The sequence below is a fragment of the Rana temporaria genome, chromosome 4 (assembly GCF_905171775.1).
Source record: "Rana temporaria chromosome 4, aRanTem1.1, whole genome shotgun sequence".
NCBI lineage: Eukaryota > Metazoa > Chordata > Amphibia > Anura > Ranidae > Rana > Rana temporaria.
In genome coordinates this window covers 260,359,918-260,376,165 of record NC_053492.1, presented here as the reverse complement: position 1 = coordinate 260,376,165, position 16,248 = coordinate 260,359,918, and the positions used below count along the sequence as shown (strand labels likewise).

Here is a 16,248-nt window from a genome sequence, read left to right as displayed (position 1 = left end):
GACCCTGGCTTACCCCTCAATATCTCTTGTATGCTGAGTGGCTGCTTCCCCTCTCTCCTCACGGAGCGTGAGCTGGGGACTCTGGGGGCCGTGACCTGGATTCAGTTGCAGCTAAGGCCATCCTCACCACTAGAGGCTCTGGTGAATACCTGCTGGATCTTAGACTCCGCGCCCCAGGGAATCTTGGGCTCAAGCTTCCTGTGGGATCCCTGTTTGTGCTCCAGTGGACCTGTCTCCCATATCCACTCTGTGTTTCACCTGCAGCAGTCTGCCATAGGGTTCACTACCTTGTGGTGCACTCCTGACTCCAATGGGGTGCATCTGTCATCTGGCCACAGGTGACCTGACATCAGGTGATTGGCTGGGCCGTTCTAGCAGCTTTTTCTTTCTTTGAAACCAATTGAGCGTTTCCTAGCTTTGTGTTTTTGGATCATTATCTTGCTGAAATGTCCACCCTCATTTCATCTTCATCATCCTGGTAGATGGCAGCAGATTGTTATCAAGAATGTCTTGGTACATTTTTCCATTCAGCCTTCCTTCAAAGATATGATATTTTCCAGTACCATATGCTGAAAAACAGCCCCACACCTGTTTTTCCCACCTCCAAACTTCACTGTTGGTATTAGGGTGTTTTTGGGTGATGTGCAATGCCATTAGACCTGGTGTGTATTATGGCACCCGAAGAGATCAATTTTGGTCTCATCTGACCAGACTGTACTCTCCCTATTTCCCAGGCTTGTCTAAATGTTGTGCAGCAAACTTTAAATGAGCTTCAACATGCTTTTTCTTTAGCAACTGAGTCTTGTGTGGTGTGCGTGCATATGGGCCATAGCAATTGAGTGCATTACTTATTGTTTTCTTTAAAACCATTGTACCTGCTAATTTCAGGTCTTTTTAAAGCTTTCCACAAGTGATCCTTGGCTCTTGGACAACTCTTATATTAATTATTTTTGCTTCTTTGTCAGAAATCATGTGAGGAGCACCTGATTGTGGCCGGTTTATGTGAAATAATGTTCTTTCACCTTCCGGATTATGGCCCCAACAGTGCTCACTGGAGCATACAGAAGTTTAGAAATCCTTCTGTAACCAATGGCACATTTTGGTCCTGTATATACAAACTTTATTTACCTACTGGACAACCTTGTAATTTTTTAGCATATAACATATAATTCTGTTTCTCTTCAATATGTCGTTTGGGCATTACATAGTTATTTTGTGCATAGAACACGTGTATATCTCTGTATTTATAACCACCTTTTACTGCTATTGTGCATTTTAACCTTTCTCCTCTATTTCTTGTTTTTTCATTTGAAGTGTACAACCTTCAACTATATGATGTGAATAGGATATACATAAAAACTACTACTCACAAATTGTTGTTTGCACAAATTTTTACTCATTCTTGAATTCATTACAAATGCTTCAACTATTACTAGCAGAGTTTATTGCAGTTGCTGTTAGCTGTTAAGTCTCACAGTATAAGAATCAGGTCATACTGTATTGTTTTTTTATGTTGACTACCATCTCTTTGTTTTTCTAACTTTAATTGCAGGCCAACAGTGACCGTCCTTTTGTACAAAAATTATTTCGACCTGTTGCCAATGATGGTAATCCAAACACACTTGGAGATTTAATAAAGGAAGTTTGCCCTGCAGCTCTGCCCCCTGAAGGTACAAGTTTAATAATCTATAGTATTCTTGTCTGTTTTCTTGAATGAGACAAACTGCCAAAAAAATATATATTTTGTTTTCCTACAGAATTTAGGGCTCGTTCACATTTTGTGCAGTGACGAGCGTTTTATCACACTGGCTAAATGCAGATCATTGCTATGGCAAATAGATAACCATTGTTCTCAATGTGGCCCATTCACAGTATAATGCTGGTGGGATGTGGTGCCATGTGGAAAAATGTAGCATGGCTGCATTTTTCTGCAGTGCACTGTATGGCACCACATGTCAACTCACTGCAGAGCAACACACCGCTCTGTTTGAAAAAAAAAGTAAGCTGTGCGATACGTTGCAACGCGCATTGCAGCATTCTCTGCCGGAGCTCACACTGACAGCTGCCCATGATAGAACTGCATTTTACGGGCTAGTGTGAACCAGACTTTAGAATTAAAAACCAATAAGAGTGGTTTGTTGTCATGTGATCAATGTATAACATTGTGACCACATGAAGGCTGGAGGCTTGTAACCCTTAAAATAGTAGATCATTCATAGGTCTTTCAGTACTCATAATTCAAGAAAATAAAGATCTACCACCAAACTCTTGTATTGGCTTCCTAGGTGTGCCCATGTTTAATATTGTAATTCTCAGATAAAATTACAGTATTAAATGGAAAACAACAGAAAAAGAGCAGGGTTTTTATCTCCTTAAATGTACAAAATTATTTAGATATGAAAATTAGTCACAGAGTTAAAGTCAAGATCACCAAATCATGCTAATGCTGCCAAATTTGGCATTGGCATCTAGACTTCAGTGACCTCTGGTCACAGAAGGGGTTAAATAAGTATAAACTGTGGAGACTTAACACGAGTTTCTAACACTTTTACATTAGAAATAAATGTGTTTTAAAGACTGAGATTGTGCATGCCTACTTATATAGATTACAGCAAGCTTAAAGCGGTTGTTCACTCCGGGGTAAAAATAAAAATAAGTCCGCAGCTACATATCCTGTAAATACTGACTTTGAATAAATGGACACTTGCCTGTACAGGTATCCAGCCCTGTACTCACCTGGGCTACTTCTTCCTTTGTGTTCTTGCCACCAGCATCCTAATTGTGGACAGCTGGAAAGGCTGATTTTTGCTTCACAGCTTGCTGCGCACTGCACATGCGCGAGCTGCGCTGTGCTTTTGTGAATGGTCTTGCCGTCTTCTGGGACCTGGAGACTGCGGGGGTTGGGGGTGGTAGAACTTCCTCTCGGATCGCCTAGACAATCTGAGCAGAAGTTGGAGGGGGTTCCCCCCCCCCCAAAAAAAAATTACATGCCAAATATGGGAGATGGGGGGACTGTTTTAGGGCAGAACTTCCCTTTTTGGGTGAAGATCCATTTTAAACTATTTTTCTAAACAGTTTGTTCAAGACTCATCATTTATCTTTAAAAAGAAAAGGATCAGTAAATGTAGCATTGTAGCAGGAACTATGTGATCATGAAAGGGGACCTGCTGCTATTACAAGATACTCGGATTTTAATATTACACAGTAGTTTGGCAAGCTTATTTGGAAGTTCAGGGTTCCTCTGCTAAAATCATCAAAGACCAAGGTTCTGTCAGTATCTATGGGACAAAAAAGAGACTCTTCAAAAGTGTTTACATTGTCAGAGTATCACTTTATATCATAGCATGTTCACTTTTTGAGAAGAGGTAATGAGTGTCTGTGAAGACACCTGCCTGAGGTCTGACATAAGGGAAACCACAGACACTTAAGAATCTAAAGCTTACAAAACATAGAAACTGCATAGAAGAAAGCACTGTGCCGGGGATCAACATGGACTTTTCGTGTCAATAATTGACAGGCTATAGGGGTGGAGCAAGGGACAAGTAAAACACAGACAGGGTACCTGCAGCTTCATGTGTATGAAAAGGCAGCTATTATAGACTTCTCTTTGAAGATTTAGAACAGGTAAGATATTTCACTTTGGCAGATGAAAGAAGGCTTTTATTATCCTTTCTGTTTGAAGATCTAAATATTATCACCTCCTTTAATTTCTTGGCAAGCAGAACCCCTCTTTTGTTTTGTTTTTGTTTAATCTCTCATGTGTTACCTTGTTTGGGTCAAAATGGTTTTGGAGAAAAATAAACAAAAGGCATATAGCGCATGATTGCAGAAAACGATTTGCTATATGGATACTATATTGGTTGCAGTATATTAATATTTATAGGTAAGGATCAAATTATTGTTTTTTTTTTAATAAGCTTTGATAGGATTGCCATGTTCTTCCTAAAATTTACAAATCAAGCACAACAATGCCACAACTAATCTGAGAATTAGCAGACATTATTCAGAAAGGAAAAATCCACAGGATCTACAAACAATGACTCCACTCTTGATCCCACCTCTGCACCATAAAATTGAATTTGAAATTCATAAAACTTAAAAACTCCAGCTGCCACTTTTAAAGAATAAAGATAATCACAATATTATTAATATATTATTTACCTATTATATATTATTAAACATTAGCGCTATAGAAAGGAAAGAATCATATACAGTTGTGCTCATAAGTTTACATACCCTGGCAGAATATATGATTTCTGGGCCATTTTTCAGAGAATATGAATGATAAAACAAAAACGTTTCTTTCACTCATGGTTAGTGTGTGGCTGAAGACATTTATTATCAATCAACTGCGTTTACTCTTTTTAAATCGCAACAAAAACTACCCAAATGACCCTGATCAAAAGTTTACATACCCTGGTGATTTTGGCCTGATAACATGCACACAAGTTGACACAAAGGGGTTGAATGGCTATCAAAGGTTACTATCCTCACCTGTGATCTGTTTGCTTGTAATTAGTGTGTGTGTGTGTATATATAAAAGGTTAGTGAGTTTCTGGACTCCTGACAGACCCTTGCATCTTTCATCCAGTGCTGCACTGACGTTTCTGGATTCTGAGTCATGGGGAAAGCAAAAGAATGTCAAAGGATCTACAGGAAAAGAGAGTTAAACTGTATAAAACTGGAAAAGGGTATAAAAAGATATACAAGGAATTAGGAATGCCCATCAGCAGTGTTCAAATTCTAATCAAAAAGTGGAAAATGAGGGGTTCTGTTGAAACGAAACCACGGTCAGGTAGTCCAACTAAAATTTCAGCCACAACTGCCAGGAACATTTTTCAGGATACAAAGAAAAAAACACAATTAACTTCAGGTGAAATACAGGACTCTCTGAAAACATGTGGTGTGTTTTTTTCAAGATGCACAATAAGGAGGCACTTGAAGAAAGATGGGCTGCTTGGTCGAGTTGTCAGAAGAAAGCCATTAGTACGCAAATGTCACAAAGTATCCCGCTTACAATACGCCAAACAGCACAGAGACAATCCTCAAACCTTCTGACACAAAGTCATTTGGAGTGATGAGACCAAAATTTAGCTTTTTGATCACTACATTTGGAGAGGAGTCAACAAGGCCTATGATGAAAGGTACACCATTCCTACTGTGAAACCCGAAGGTTGATCGCTGATGTTTTGGGGATGTGTGAGATACAAAAGCACAGGAAATTTGGTCAAAATTGATGGCAAGATGAATGCAGTATGTTATCAAAAAATACTGGAGAAACCTTTGCATTCATCAACATGAAAACTGCACATGAGATACTTGGACATTCCAACATGACAATGATCCAAAAACACAAGGCGCAAGTCGACATGTCCTTGGCTACAGCAGAATAAAGTGAAGGTTCTGTAGGGGCCATCTCAGTCTCCTAACCTCAATATCATTGAGCCACTTTGGGGAGATCTCAAACGTGCAGTTCATGCTAGACAGCCTAATGCCGCGTACACACGATCACTTTTTGTGATGAAAAAAAAAATTCATTTTTTATCATGAAAAAAAATGACATTTTTCCAACTTCATCATTAAAAATTATGTTGCCCACACCCCATCGTTTTTGAAAAATGATAAACAAAGCGACGGCACACTAAAGGGGAATTTCTATTTGCCTTGAGGCTGCTTTTAGCTGGTTACTTGTTAGTAAAAGACGATTCATGCTTTTTTGTCTGTTACAGCGTGATGAATGTGCTTACTCCATTATGAATGGTAGTTTTACCTCCCGTGTCATAACTTGCTTCTGGGCATGTGCGGGTTTAAAACGTCGTTTTTGCCCACACACGATCATTTTTTACGACACAAAAAATGACATTTTAAAAAATGACATAAAAAATTGAAGCATATTCAAATTTCTTTTTTGTCGTTTTTCAGAAGACAAAAAATGATGTTTAGCCCACACACGATCATTTTAAATGACGTTTTTAAAAATGTCATTTTTTTTTATCACAAAAAGTGATCATGTGTACGGGGCATTAGAATTTACAGGAACAGGAGGCTTTTTGAGAAAGAGGAATGGGCAGCTTTACCATTTGAGAAGAGAAAGAGTCTCACAAAAGACTTCAAGCTGTCATTGATGTTAAAGTGGGCAATACACAATATTAAGAACTGGGGTGTGTAAACTTTTGATCAGGGTCATCTGGGTAGATTCTGTTGCCATTATGATTTAACCACTTGCTTACTGGGCACATAAACCCCCTTCGTTCCCAGGCGAAATCTCAGCGTCCGGCACTGCGTCGTTTTAACTGACAATTGCGCGGTCGTGCGACGTGGCTCCCAAACAAAATTGGCGTCCTTTTTTCCCCACAAATAGAGCTTTCTTTTGGTGGTATTTGATCACCTCTGCGGTTTTTATTTTTTGCGCTATAAACAAAAAAAGAGCAACAATTTAAAAAAAATATATTTTTTTTTTACTTGTTGCTATAATAAATATCCCAATTTTTTTTTAAAAAAACTAATTTTTTTTCTCAGTTAAGGCCGATACGTATTTTTCGACGTATTTTTGTAAAAAAAAAAAAAAAAACAATCGCAATAAGCGACTGGTTTGCGCAAAAGTTATAGCGCCTACAAAATGGGGAACAGAATTATGATTTTTTTTATTATTTTTTTTTTTACTAGTAATGGCGGCGATCTGCGATTTTTATTGGGACTGGGATATTGCGGCGGACGTATCGGACACTTTTGACACAAATTTGGCGCCATTCACATTTATACAGCGATCAGTGCTATAAAAATGCACGAATTACTGTATAAATGTGACTGGCAGTGAAGGGGTTAACACTAGGGGGTGAGGAAGGGGTTAACTGTGTAGCCTGGGTGTGTTATAACTGTGGGGGGAGGGGGGTGACTGGGGGAGGGGACCGATGCTGTGTCTCTATGTACAAGAGACACAGATCGGTCTCCTCTCCTCTGACAGCACGTGGAGCTCTGTGTTTACACACAGAGCTCCACGTCCCTGCTGTCACCTGCCGTGTCACCGACGATCGCGTGTACCCGGCGGACATCGCGGCCGCCAGGTACACGCATCGGGTCTTCGGCGATGCGCCGGGACAGTTTTTACCCGCCGCGCGCCACCCAGTGGCGCGCGCGGGTAATGCACATACAAGGCCGTGTTTAAACGGCCACTTGGCACTTGAGAGCCGCGCTGCGGACGTATTTCGTCTATAGCGCGGATCTCAAGTGGTTAAAAAGAGTGAACACAGTTGATTGATAATAAATGTCTTTAGCCAAACACCAACCATGAGTGAAAGAAAAGTTTTCGTGTTATCATTTTTATTCTCTGAAAAATGGCCAAGAAATCATAGATTCTGCCACACTTGTACACTTTGAGCACAGCTGTGTGCAATGTGGGAAGACCCAGTGAGTAGGTAAGTGATGGCATTCAAAATAAAGTCCAAAATGAACATATCCACAACTAGATAGGTAAAGTAAATAAATCACTGATGTTGAAATGAAGCCTCCACATTACACCACGTGCAATTTGTGTCACCAGATCCCCATAGGATATGCACTCACCAACGTTGGGTGCCTCGCACTCTCATGCTCGGCTAACAAGCAATATACCCTTCAGGGTTATGGGCACTCCTATTTTGATCTTCAAAGTTTTATGAATGACACATTGCCTGTATATATATGAAATAAAGAAGTAAAATGTATTGTTAACCATAACAAAAAATTTCAAACATTGCACTCACATGTAATACAATTGTTAGTCGCATTTAGAAATTTAAAAAACACATATCGTGTTCTAGGCAGACCCGGCGACTCAACCACATGTGTCCGTGTCTCATCAGAACATTGCAGCCTTCCTCGGAACGTCCCTTCCGGTATTGCATGATAGATCACTTCTAGTTGCCGTGCAGCCATGTCCCGACACGTTTTGTCATTCCGACTTTGTCCTGGGATTGGCTGCACGGCATGGCAACAAAACTTATATACGCCCTCATATGGTAATGACTTTTCTATGGTGCAGGTGCTCTCACTGTGTCCCCATGACCATGACATGCACGGTTCACACCATACAGCAGACATCACGGGTCAGAAGTAATATGATGAGATATCACCAAAGATCATTCAAAATATAACCCTCGCTAGCTACAGGAGCTTCACATAAACGGGTGCCCTTGTCCATGCAACATAACAATACCTTAAAAATAACAGAATATATAAAAATTATATAAATGTATACATATATCCTATATATAGCAAGCTGGAACTAAAAAATAAATACAAATATACATAAATTAATAAATCCTAAAATCCAAAAACTTAGCAGACCTCCAATCTCATGATGGATACAAATTCCTGATACCCATATTAATAATTGCTAATTAAAGCAATTTATGTCTAGCTTTATATTTAACCACACAGGGGTCAAACTTTTCATTAAAAAAATCCACTTGGTTTCCCTTTGGGATAAATCTCTTACTCAGTTTGAGCCCCTCCGTGATGAGTACACACAGTCTATCCCAGAAAATGTAAGCATTGTGGGGTCCCTGTTATGTTTCTCTCTAATGGAGGGAAATACTATGTTTTTTAAAACCTTTTTTAATATAAGCAACATGCTCTGCTATACGAACCTTAAGGAGTCTTTTAGTTCTCCCCACATAATACATACCACATGGGGCACCATAACAGGTAAACCACATGTGATGTATTACATGTAATGAATTCATCAATTGTGAACATCCTACCCCTCCACATTAGTAAAGGTATTACTGGTCTGTGCAATTTTTATATACTTTTTCATTATTCAGAAAGGGGTTTTTAATGAACACAAACATTTTGGAGCGTACTTGACCGTCTCTGTTACTAATTGGGGATCGTTGCTATTCTAAGGGCACTTTCACACTGAGGCGGTGGGGGTGTTGGCGGTAAAGCGACACTATTTTTGGCGGCGATTAACCATTGTTTTAGCAGCGCTTTTCCCCCACTAGCGGGCGCTTTTAACCCCCGCTAACAACCGATAATGGGGTTTAATAGTGCCTGTGTAGCATAGCAGTCGAATCACTTTGCAGGCGCTTAGGTGGCGTTACATATTGATTTCAGTGGGCAGGGGTGCTTTAGGAGTGGTGTATACACCGCTCCTAAAGCGCCCCAAAGATGCTGCTTGCGGGACTTTTTTTAACGTCCCACAAGCGCACCGCTGCTGTGTGAAAGCACTTGAAGTTTCACACTGGAGTGTCAGGAGAGGCGCTTTGCAGTCGCTATTTTTCCGCTAAAACGCCTGTAAAGCGCCTTAGTGTGAAAGTAGTCTAAGTGGGAGTAAAAATATTTTACCAAGATGATAACTTTCTCATCTTGATGAAACGGATCAGAAATCCCCCTTTTATATAGTAGTATACCTTAAAGCAGTAATAAACCACTGTTTTTTTATATTTTTTGTATTTTAAGCCTGAAAGGTAGTATCATAATGTGCTAGTATGAATTGTGTGAAACTTACCTAAAAACAAAGCCGTCCAGCACCACGCTGTCACCGCTGAAGGCGCTTCCATCTTCACCCGGTCTTTCTTCTGGGTTTGCGGACTCCAACTGTGTGAGTGGTCGGAGTGACGATGAAGTCACTCCCGCTGTTTATGGCACAGGACTCGGGTATGTTGTTTCTTCAGAGAGCATGTGCCGGTGACGTCACCAGCTGCATGTACAGTATTTATCGACTTACCTATAGGTAAAATTCATGCATGGGAGTTTACTCTAACTAATTGAATGTTAAAAGCTTCCCTCCATCCATTTGTTGTTTTTCATAAAGTAGGAGAGAGTTAAGTTTGTCAGGTTTTGCTTTGTCTGCGTTGGAGACATTTTCTCCTTACTTTCTGGCCTTGCGACACCCACACAATAAATAGAGTTGGGGTTTAAAGCAGAACTAAAGTCTGCAATACTTACTTTTCCTTCAATGGTCCGATTTCTATTGCCAGCACCAGCATCTGCTACCCAGTTTATTCCTTAAACCTTACTTACTCTACAGAAAATAAAAAAGCAAAACCATTTTTAGTTTAGATACACTTTAATGGAGAAGTGTAGCCAAAGCTTTTTTGGCTATACTTATTTTATGGATCACAGGAGTTCAGTTAGTTCTGCACGTCTGTGTCCAGTTTTCAGGCGACAGCGGGCTAAAGCTAAAATTCGCTGTGGGCTGATGTCACAAACCTGGTCCAGGCTCCTAAATCCATCCAGAATCCTGAACCAGCAGCTGGCCCAGCCTCTCAGAAAGATTTCCTTAAAGTAGAGCTATAGGCAAATTTGTATTTTATTTTTAATTTTGGATAGAGTAAGGGAGATTTTTTAACCCTTGTCAGTTTTTTTGCACTCTGTGACCCTTTGGGGATATTTACTTTCACTTCTTTTCCCACAGTAAAGACAGGAAGTGAAGTGAAATGAAATCCCTGCAAATGAAAGCATTTTTTTTTTACTTTCACTTCTGATGATAACGGTAAACAAGACAAACAGGGAGGGTGAATCTCCCTAACAGAGGCAAAGGTAGAAAATAAAAACCTAACAGGTGTTCTAATCCATCTCCACTTCCAAAAAAAAAAAAAATATGCTTTTAGTTATACTTTGTATTGCAGGTTTTTCCTTCTCCGTTCCTGTTTTGGCTATGGGACAAGAAGTGAAGGCAAATCTCCTCAAATGGACACAGGTCGCATAAAAAAACTGACTGGCGTTATAAATAACTCTCCCTTATCCAAAATGAAAAATACGTTTTTATTTTAGTTCTACTTTAGGGGTTACGTTAAATGTAAACTCAAGCTATTAGACAACAGTCCTTCCCCTCTTGTCATCCCCAACACTTAGACCTCATGCACACAGAAAGGAGCTGCAAAGCCACTACCAAGGCCAGTGTGTGCATGGACACAGAATAAAATGGAGAGGTGTTTTTAAGCTGCAAAAAAAACGTCTGATGCTGCTAAAAGAAGCTGTAAAAACACCCCGTGTGCATGAGGCCTAAAACTAAATAAGAATGCAGTACAGTAGTTAAATACTTAACAGATTGTTATTGTCTACCTTTACATTAGCTTGGGAATTATCTTCAGGCAGCTCATAGAAATCTAAAGATCATTCCAATGTTGATGCAATCCAACATTCAGCGGGCTCAGTTACAGCATATGTAAGCAAAGCAGCTGGGATCCTTGAAGCTGCAGCCAAGCACTCATCTGGCGAGTTGATCCTTAATTGAAGGATAATGTTGACTTGCATAGTTGCTTTTTCTTTTTTTTGTGTTCGATAATTTTTTTCAATTTTTCCGAGTAATTATTTCCTTTTAAATCTTCACTGATTGATTGTATTTAGGCTTTGAATTTGTGACCTAATGCACTGTGCCAGAAAAACGGTGAGAATTTACTAAAACTGAAGCAGCTCTGCATAGTAACCGCTCAGCTTCTATCCTCCACTTGTTCAGTCAAGCTTTGAAAGTGAAAGGTATAAGCCAGTTGGTTGCCATGTGCACCTTTTCCAGATTTTGATTGTGCCAGTCTTAATAAATTCCCCTCAATGTGTCCATAGTTAATGTACGTCCAGGGACCACAAGTTTGATTTGCTGTAGCAATAGTTAAGAAAACTGAAGCACAAATGGTGCTCTATTATCCATAGTAACAAATCAGGGTTTTATCTTTCCATTCATTAGAAAATGAAACCTTGTTGCTATGGACAAGTACACTTTTGTTTTAGTTTCCCTAATCCAGCCTCTACAGTTGGTTGGTTAGTTGTTTTGGAACATAATATACAGTATCTCACAGTATCTTATATCTTTTCATGTGACAACACTGAAGAAATTACAATTGTAGTGAGTGTACAGCTTGTATAACGCGTAAATTTGCTGTCCCCTCAAAATAACTAGACACACAGCCATTAATCTAAACGGCTGGCAACAAAAGTGAGTACAACCCTAAGTGAAAATGTCCAAATTGGTCCCAATTAGCCATTTTCCGTCCCCGGTGTCATGTGACTTGTTAGTGTTACACGGTCTCAGGTGTGAATGGGGAGTAGGTGTGTTAAGTTTGGTGTTATCGCTCTCACTCTCTCATACTGTTTACTGAAAGTTCAACATGGCACCTCATGGCAAAGAACTCTCGGAGGATCTGAAAAAAATAATTGTTGCTCTACATAAAGATGGCCTAGGCTATAAGAAGATTGCCAAGACCCTGAAACTGAGCTGCAGCATGGTGGCCAAGACCATACAATGGTCTTGGTGGCCAAGACCATACAGGCCTCACCATGATCAACCAAAGAAGTTGAGTGCACGTGCTCAGCGTCATATCCAGAGGTTGTCTTTGGTTATGGATTACTGCAACCATGTCTTGTGGTCTGATGAGACCAAGATAAACTTATTTGGTTCACATGGTGTCAAGCGCGTGGCGTCAACCAGGTGAGGAGTACAAAGACAAGTTTGTCTTGCCTACAGTCAAGCATGGTGGTGGGAGTGTCATGGTCTGGGGCAACATGAGTGCTGCCGGCACTAAAAAGCTACAGTTCATTGAGGGAACCATGAATGTCAACATGTATTGTGACATAATAAAGCAGAGCATGATCCCCTCCCTTCTGAGACTGGGCCACAGGGCAGTATTCCAACATGATAACAACTCCAAACACACCTCAAAGATGACCACTGCTTTGCTAAAGAAACTGAGGGTAAAGGTGATGGACCAGCCAACCATGTCTCCAGACCTAAACCCTATTGAGCATCTGTGGGGCAAACAGAAGGTGGTGGAGCGCAAGGTCATCCACCAGCTCTGTGATGTTGTCATGGAGGAGTGGAAGAGGACTCCAGTGGCAACCTGTGAAGCTCTGGTGAACTCCATGTCCAACAAGAGGGTTAAGGCAGTGCTGGAAAATAATGGTGGCCACACAAAATATTGACACTTTGTGCCCAATTTGGACATTTTCACTTGGGGGTGTACTTAGTTTTATTGCCAGAGGTTTAAACATTAATTGCTGTGTGTTGAGTTATTTTAAGGGGGCAGCAAATTTACACTGTTGTACAAGCTGTACCCTCACTACTTTACATTGTAGCAAAGTGTAATTTATTCAGTGTTGTCACATGAAAAGATATAATAAAATATTTGCAAAAATGTGAGGGGTGCACTCACTTTTGTGAGATACTGTATAAATAGTATGCTAGTTATAGGTAAATAAGTTGTTTCCTGACATTTTAAATTATCTCCACCACACGCACACATGCAACAGTTGTAGTGTAGTGCCTTTCATCAAGTTCATTAAGTTACAAACTTTATGTTTGTAACATATAAAAAAAAAACACTCCTACGTATACCCTCACAGAATTTCTAGTGTCACCACGATAGAACAAAAATTGTCCAGCCTCCAGGCTATTCAGACTTTGTAGTCTCTTGAGCATGTGTCCTCTCAGAGTCACCACATGGTCTCAAAAAAATGTCCACCAGGGCTTCACAGGCTCCTGCATAAAGGAACACCATCTCCCAGTACCCCTCATGTGACAGTCTTGTCAGATGGCCTCTTCTTGAGCACACTCTCCTAGTGTCTACTTGTACACCCATACTCTGCTCCTGCAGCAGCTTGTCTCCAGGGGAAGCAAGCCCTGAATCACAGCCAGCCCTTTGATTAAAGGGGTTGTAAAGGTAAAAAAAAAATTCCCTAAATAGCTTCCTTTACCTTAATGCAGTCATCCTTCATTTACCTCATCCTTCAATTTTGCTTTTAAATGTCCTTATTTCTTCTGAGAAATTTCCACTTCCTGTTTTTCTGTCTGTAACTACACACAGTAAACTATGCAAGGTTTTCTCCCTGGTGTGGAGAAAGCCTCTTAAGGGGGAGGGCGAGCAGGAGTGTCAGGACGCCCACTAACACACAGCTCCTTTCTCTATCTGCAAAGTAGAGAGTGTCCTGACACTCCTGCTTGCCCCTCCCCCCTCAAGAGGCTTTCTCCACACCAGGGAGAAAGCCTTGCATTACTGTGTGGAGTTACAGACAGAAGAACAGGAATTGAGGATTTCTCAGACGAAATAAAGACATTTAAAAGCAAAATGGAAGGACGAGGTAAGTGAAGGAGGACTGCACTAAGGTAAAGGAAGCTATTTAGGGATTTTTTTTTTACCTTTACAACCCCTTTAAGAAGACTGTGCTTACTTTTACGGTCAGGCTGCTGGTCTTGCATAAAATATGGATGCAGGGTTAGAGGCTTCATTCCTTCCAAGAATCTTCAAAGTCTCTGGACTCCAGAACCCAATTCGGGAGTTACCAATCTTAAAGGAAACTAAAAACACATTTTTACCATTCAGAATAGACATTCTGAAGCCCCTCAACCTGCAACCGTGAAAACCCTGTGTGACGTTTTCCCTACCTGACAGCAAGACAAGTCACAACACTGTCATTATATGTGTGTTTATTTTATTAACAAATATCTGCCAACCACAAATGAATTGTCCTGTTTTAAATCATTTTGCTAAATGATTGTAAAAGCTTATGAACAGTCCTTTCCATAGTATATTCTCTAGACAAGATGTTTATCTGTAGCCATGCATGTTGAAGGGACAGAGAACAATGGTCTTTGTTATAGGACATGATGGATAATGGAATTTAAGAGCATGCAAGAATGGGAATCCAGGGGGGAAATTTACTTTTTCATAGTCTCTAGCCTTTTTTTAAATGGATAGCGTTTAACTCTTACGAAGAGATTTTCTATAATCCAGGCCTCACCTGAGCAAGGTTCTGGTTTCTGTTGATGACATCAGTAAGTTCACAAAATTCCAAACATTTTCGGCATAACTTAGTCACTGGAGAGAGATTTCTTGATGACTGATAAAGTGATCAAATGCTCCATTCAATACAACATCAATGACCGCTGCAGTCTTTTCTCATTTTAAGCAGTAAAGCCTATCTCCAGTTAAATATTTTTTTGTTTTAGATAGGGGAAGATTTCCAATTTCTGTCTGTGAGCCTTTTATGGAAATTTCCCCTTATTTCCTGTTTTTGTGACTTCTGTACAAGAAATAAGTGGTATAGCTCTCCCTAGGACAAGATTCACCGATGGCTATAAAATCCTTTTTAAACATGTTAACCCTTCCTCGCTTTATATAAAAGCGCAAATAAAATCATAAAAATCCTGCGCTTAATAAAATGCTGTGCTTTTCCTAATTTTGAAAGCTGCTTGCACCACAACTATGCACCCTTTCTTATTCTATAGGGTCAACAGTTTTTGAACCAAAGATTAACCACTTGCTTACTGGGCACTTAAACCCCCTTCCTGCCCAGACCAATTTTCAGCTTTCGGCACTGATAGGCTGCGCTGATGGGCACTGATAAGGCGGCACTGAGAGATGGCACTAATAGGTGGCACTGATGATCACTGGTGGGTGGCACTGGTAGGTGACACGGATAGGCGGCACTGATTATGAGACACTGATGGGCATCGATGGGTGGCACTGTGGGCACTGGTAGATGGCACTGATGGGTACTGGTAGGTGGCACAGTGGGCACTGCCAGCTGACACTGGTGGGCACAGAAAATACAGTCACGACTTTCTGTGTAAGGGACCGATGTCCCTCACGCTGATAGCATGAGGGGAAAATAATTACAGATTACCAAGCTTCAGTTTACATCACGTGATCAGCCGTCATTGGCTGACAGCTGATCACATGATAAGGGGCCGGGATCAACCCCTTACTCGGATCTGTGATCATCCGGGTCTCATAGACTTGGTGATCACAGAGCGCTCTGCAGGGACGCGCAGACAGCGATTGCTCGGGAGGCCGTCCATGGACTCCCTCCCAGCAATTAAGGCCCACGCTGTAGCCGTCCCTTGGCTATAGTGCGGGTGGCAAGTACTAGTTAAGACAGGTTCTGCGCTTCCCATAAACCACCAATATAAACAAGTGCACTTTGTTAATAAATCATGCAATAAACAATCTGATTGTGATCATGCAATGTGACAATGGTAAATAAATTTAATATGTACAAATATAATTTTTTTTTTTAAAACGGAACCACTTAAGGACCGCCTCCTGCAGATATACGTCGGCAGAATGGCACGGCTGGGCACAAGCACGTACCTGTACGTCCTCTTTAAGTGCCCAGTCACGAAAAAAATCTCTGATGGCCGCCATTAGTAGTAAAAAAAAAAATAATAATAAAAATGCAATAAAACTATCTCCTATTTCGTAAACGCTATACATTTTGTGCAAACCAATCGATAAACGCTTATTGCGATTTTTTTTTTTTACGTAGAAGAAT

General features: G+C 40.5%; 1 protein-coding gene across 1 annotated transcript in view; it reads left to right on the top strand.

Moving 5' to 3' along the window:
* ATG5 (autophagy related 5) overlaps window positions 1-16,248 on the top strand; it is a 247,334-nt gene that overhangs the window by 180,571 nt on the left and 50,515 nt on the right. The window contains exon 7 of the mRNA XM_040350178.1: window positions 1,553-1,670. Coding sequence (XP_040206112.1) covers window positions 1,553-1,670 — 118 coding nt within the window. The remainder of the gene's footprint in view (window positions 1-1,552; window positions 1,671-16,248) is intronic.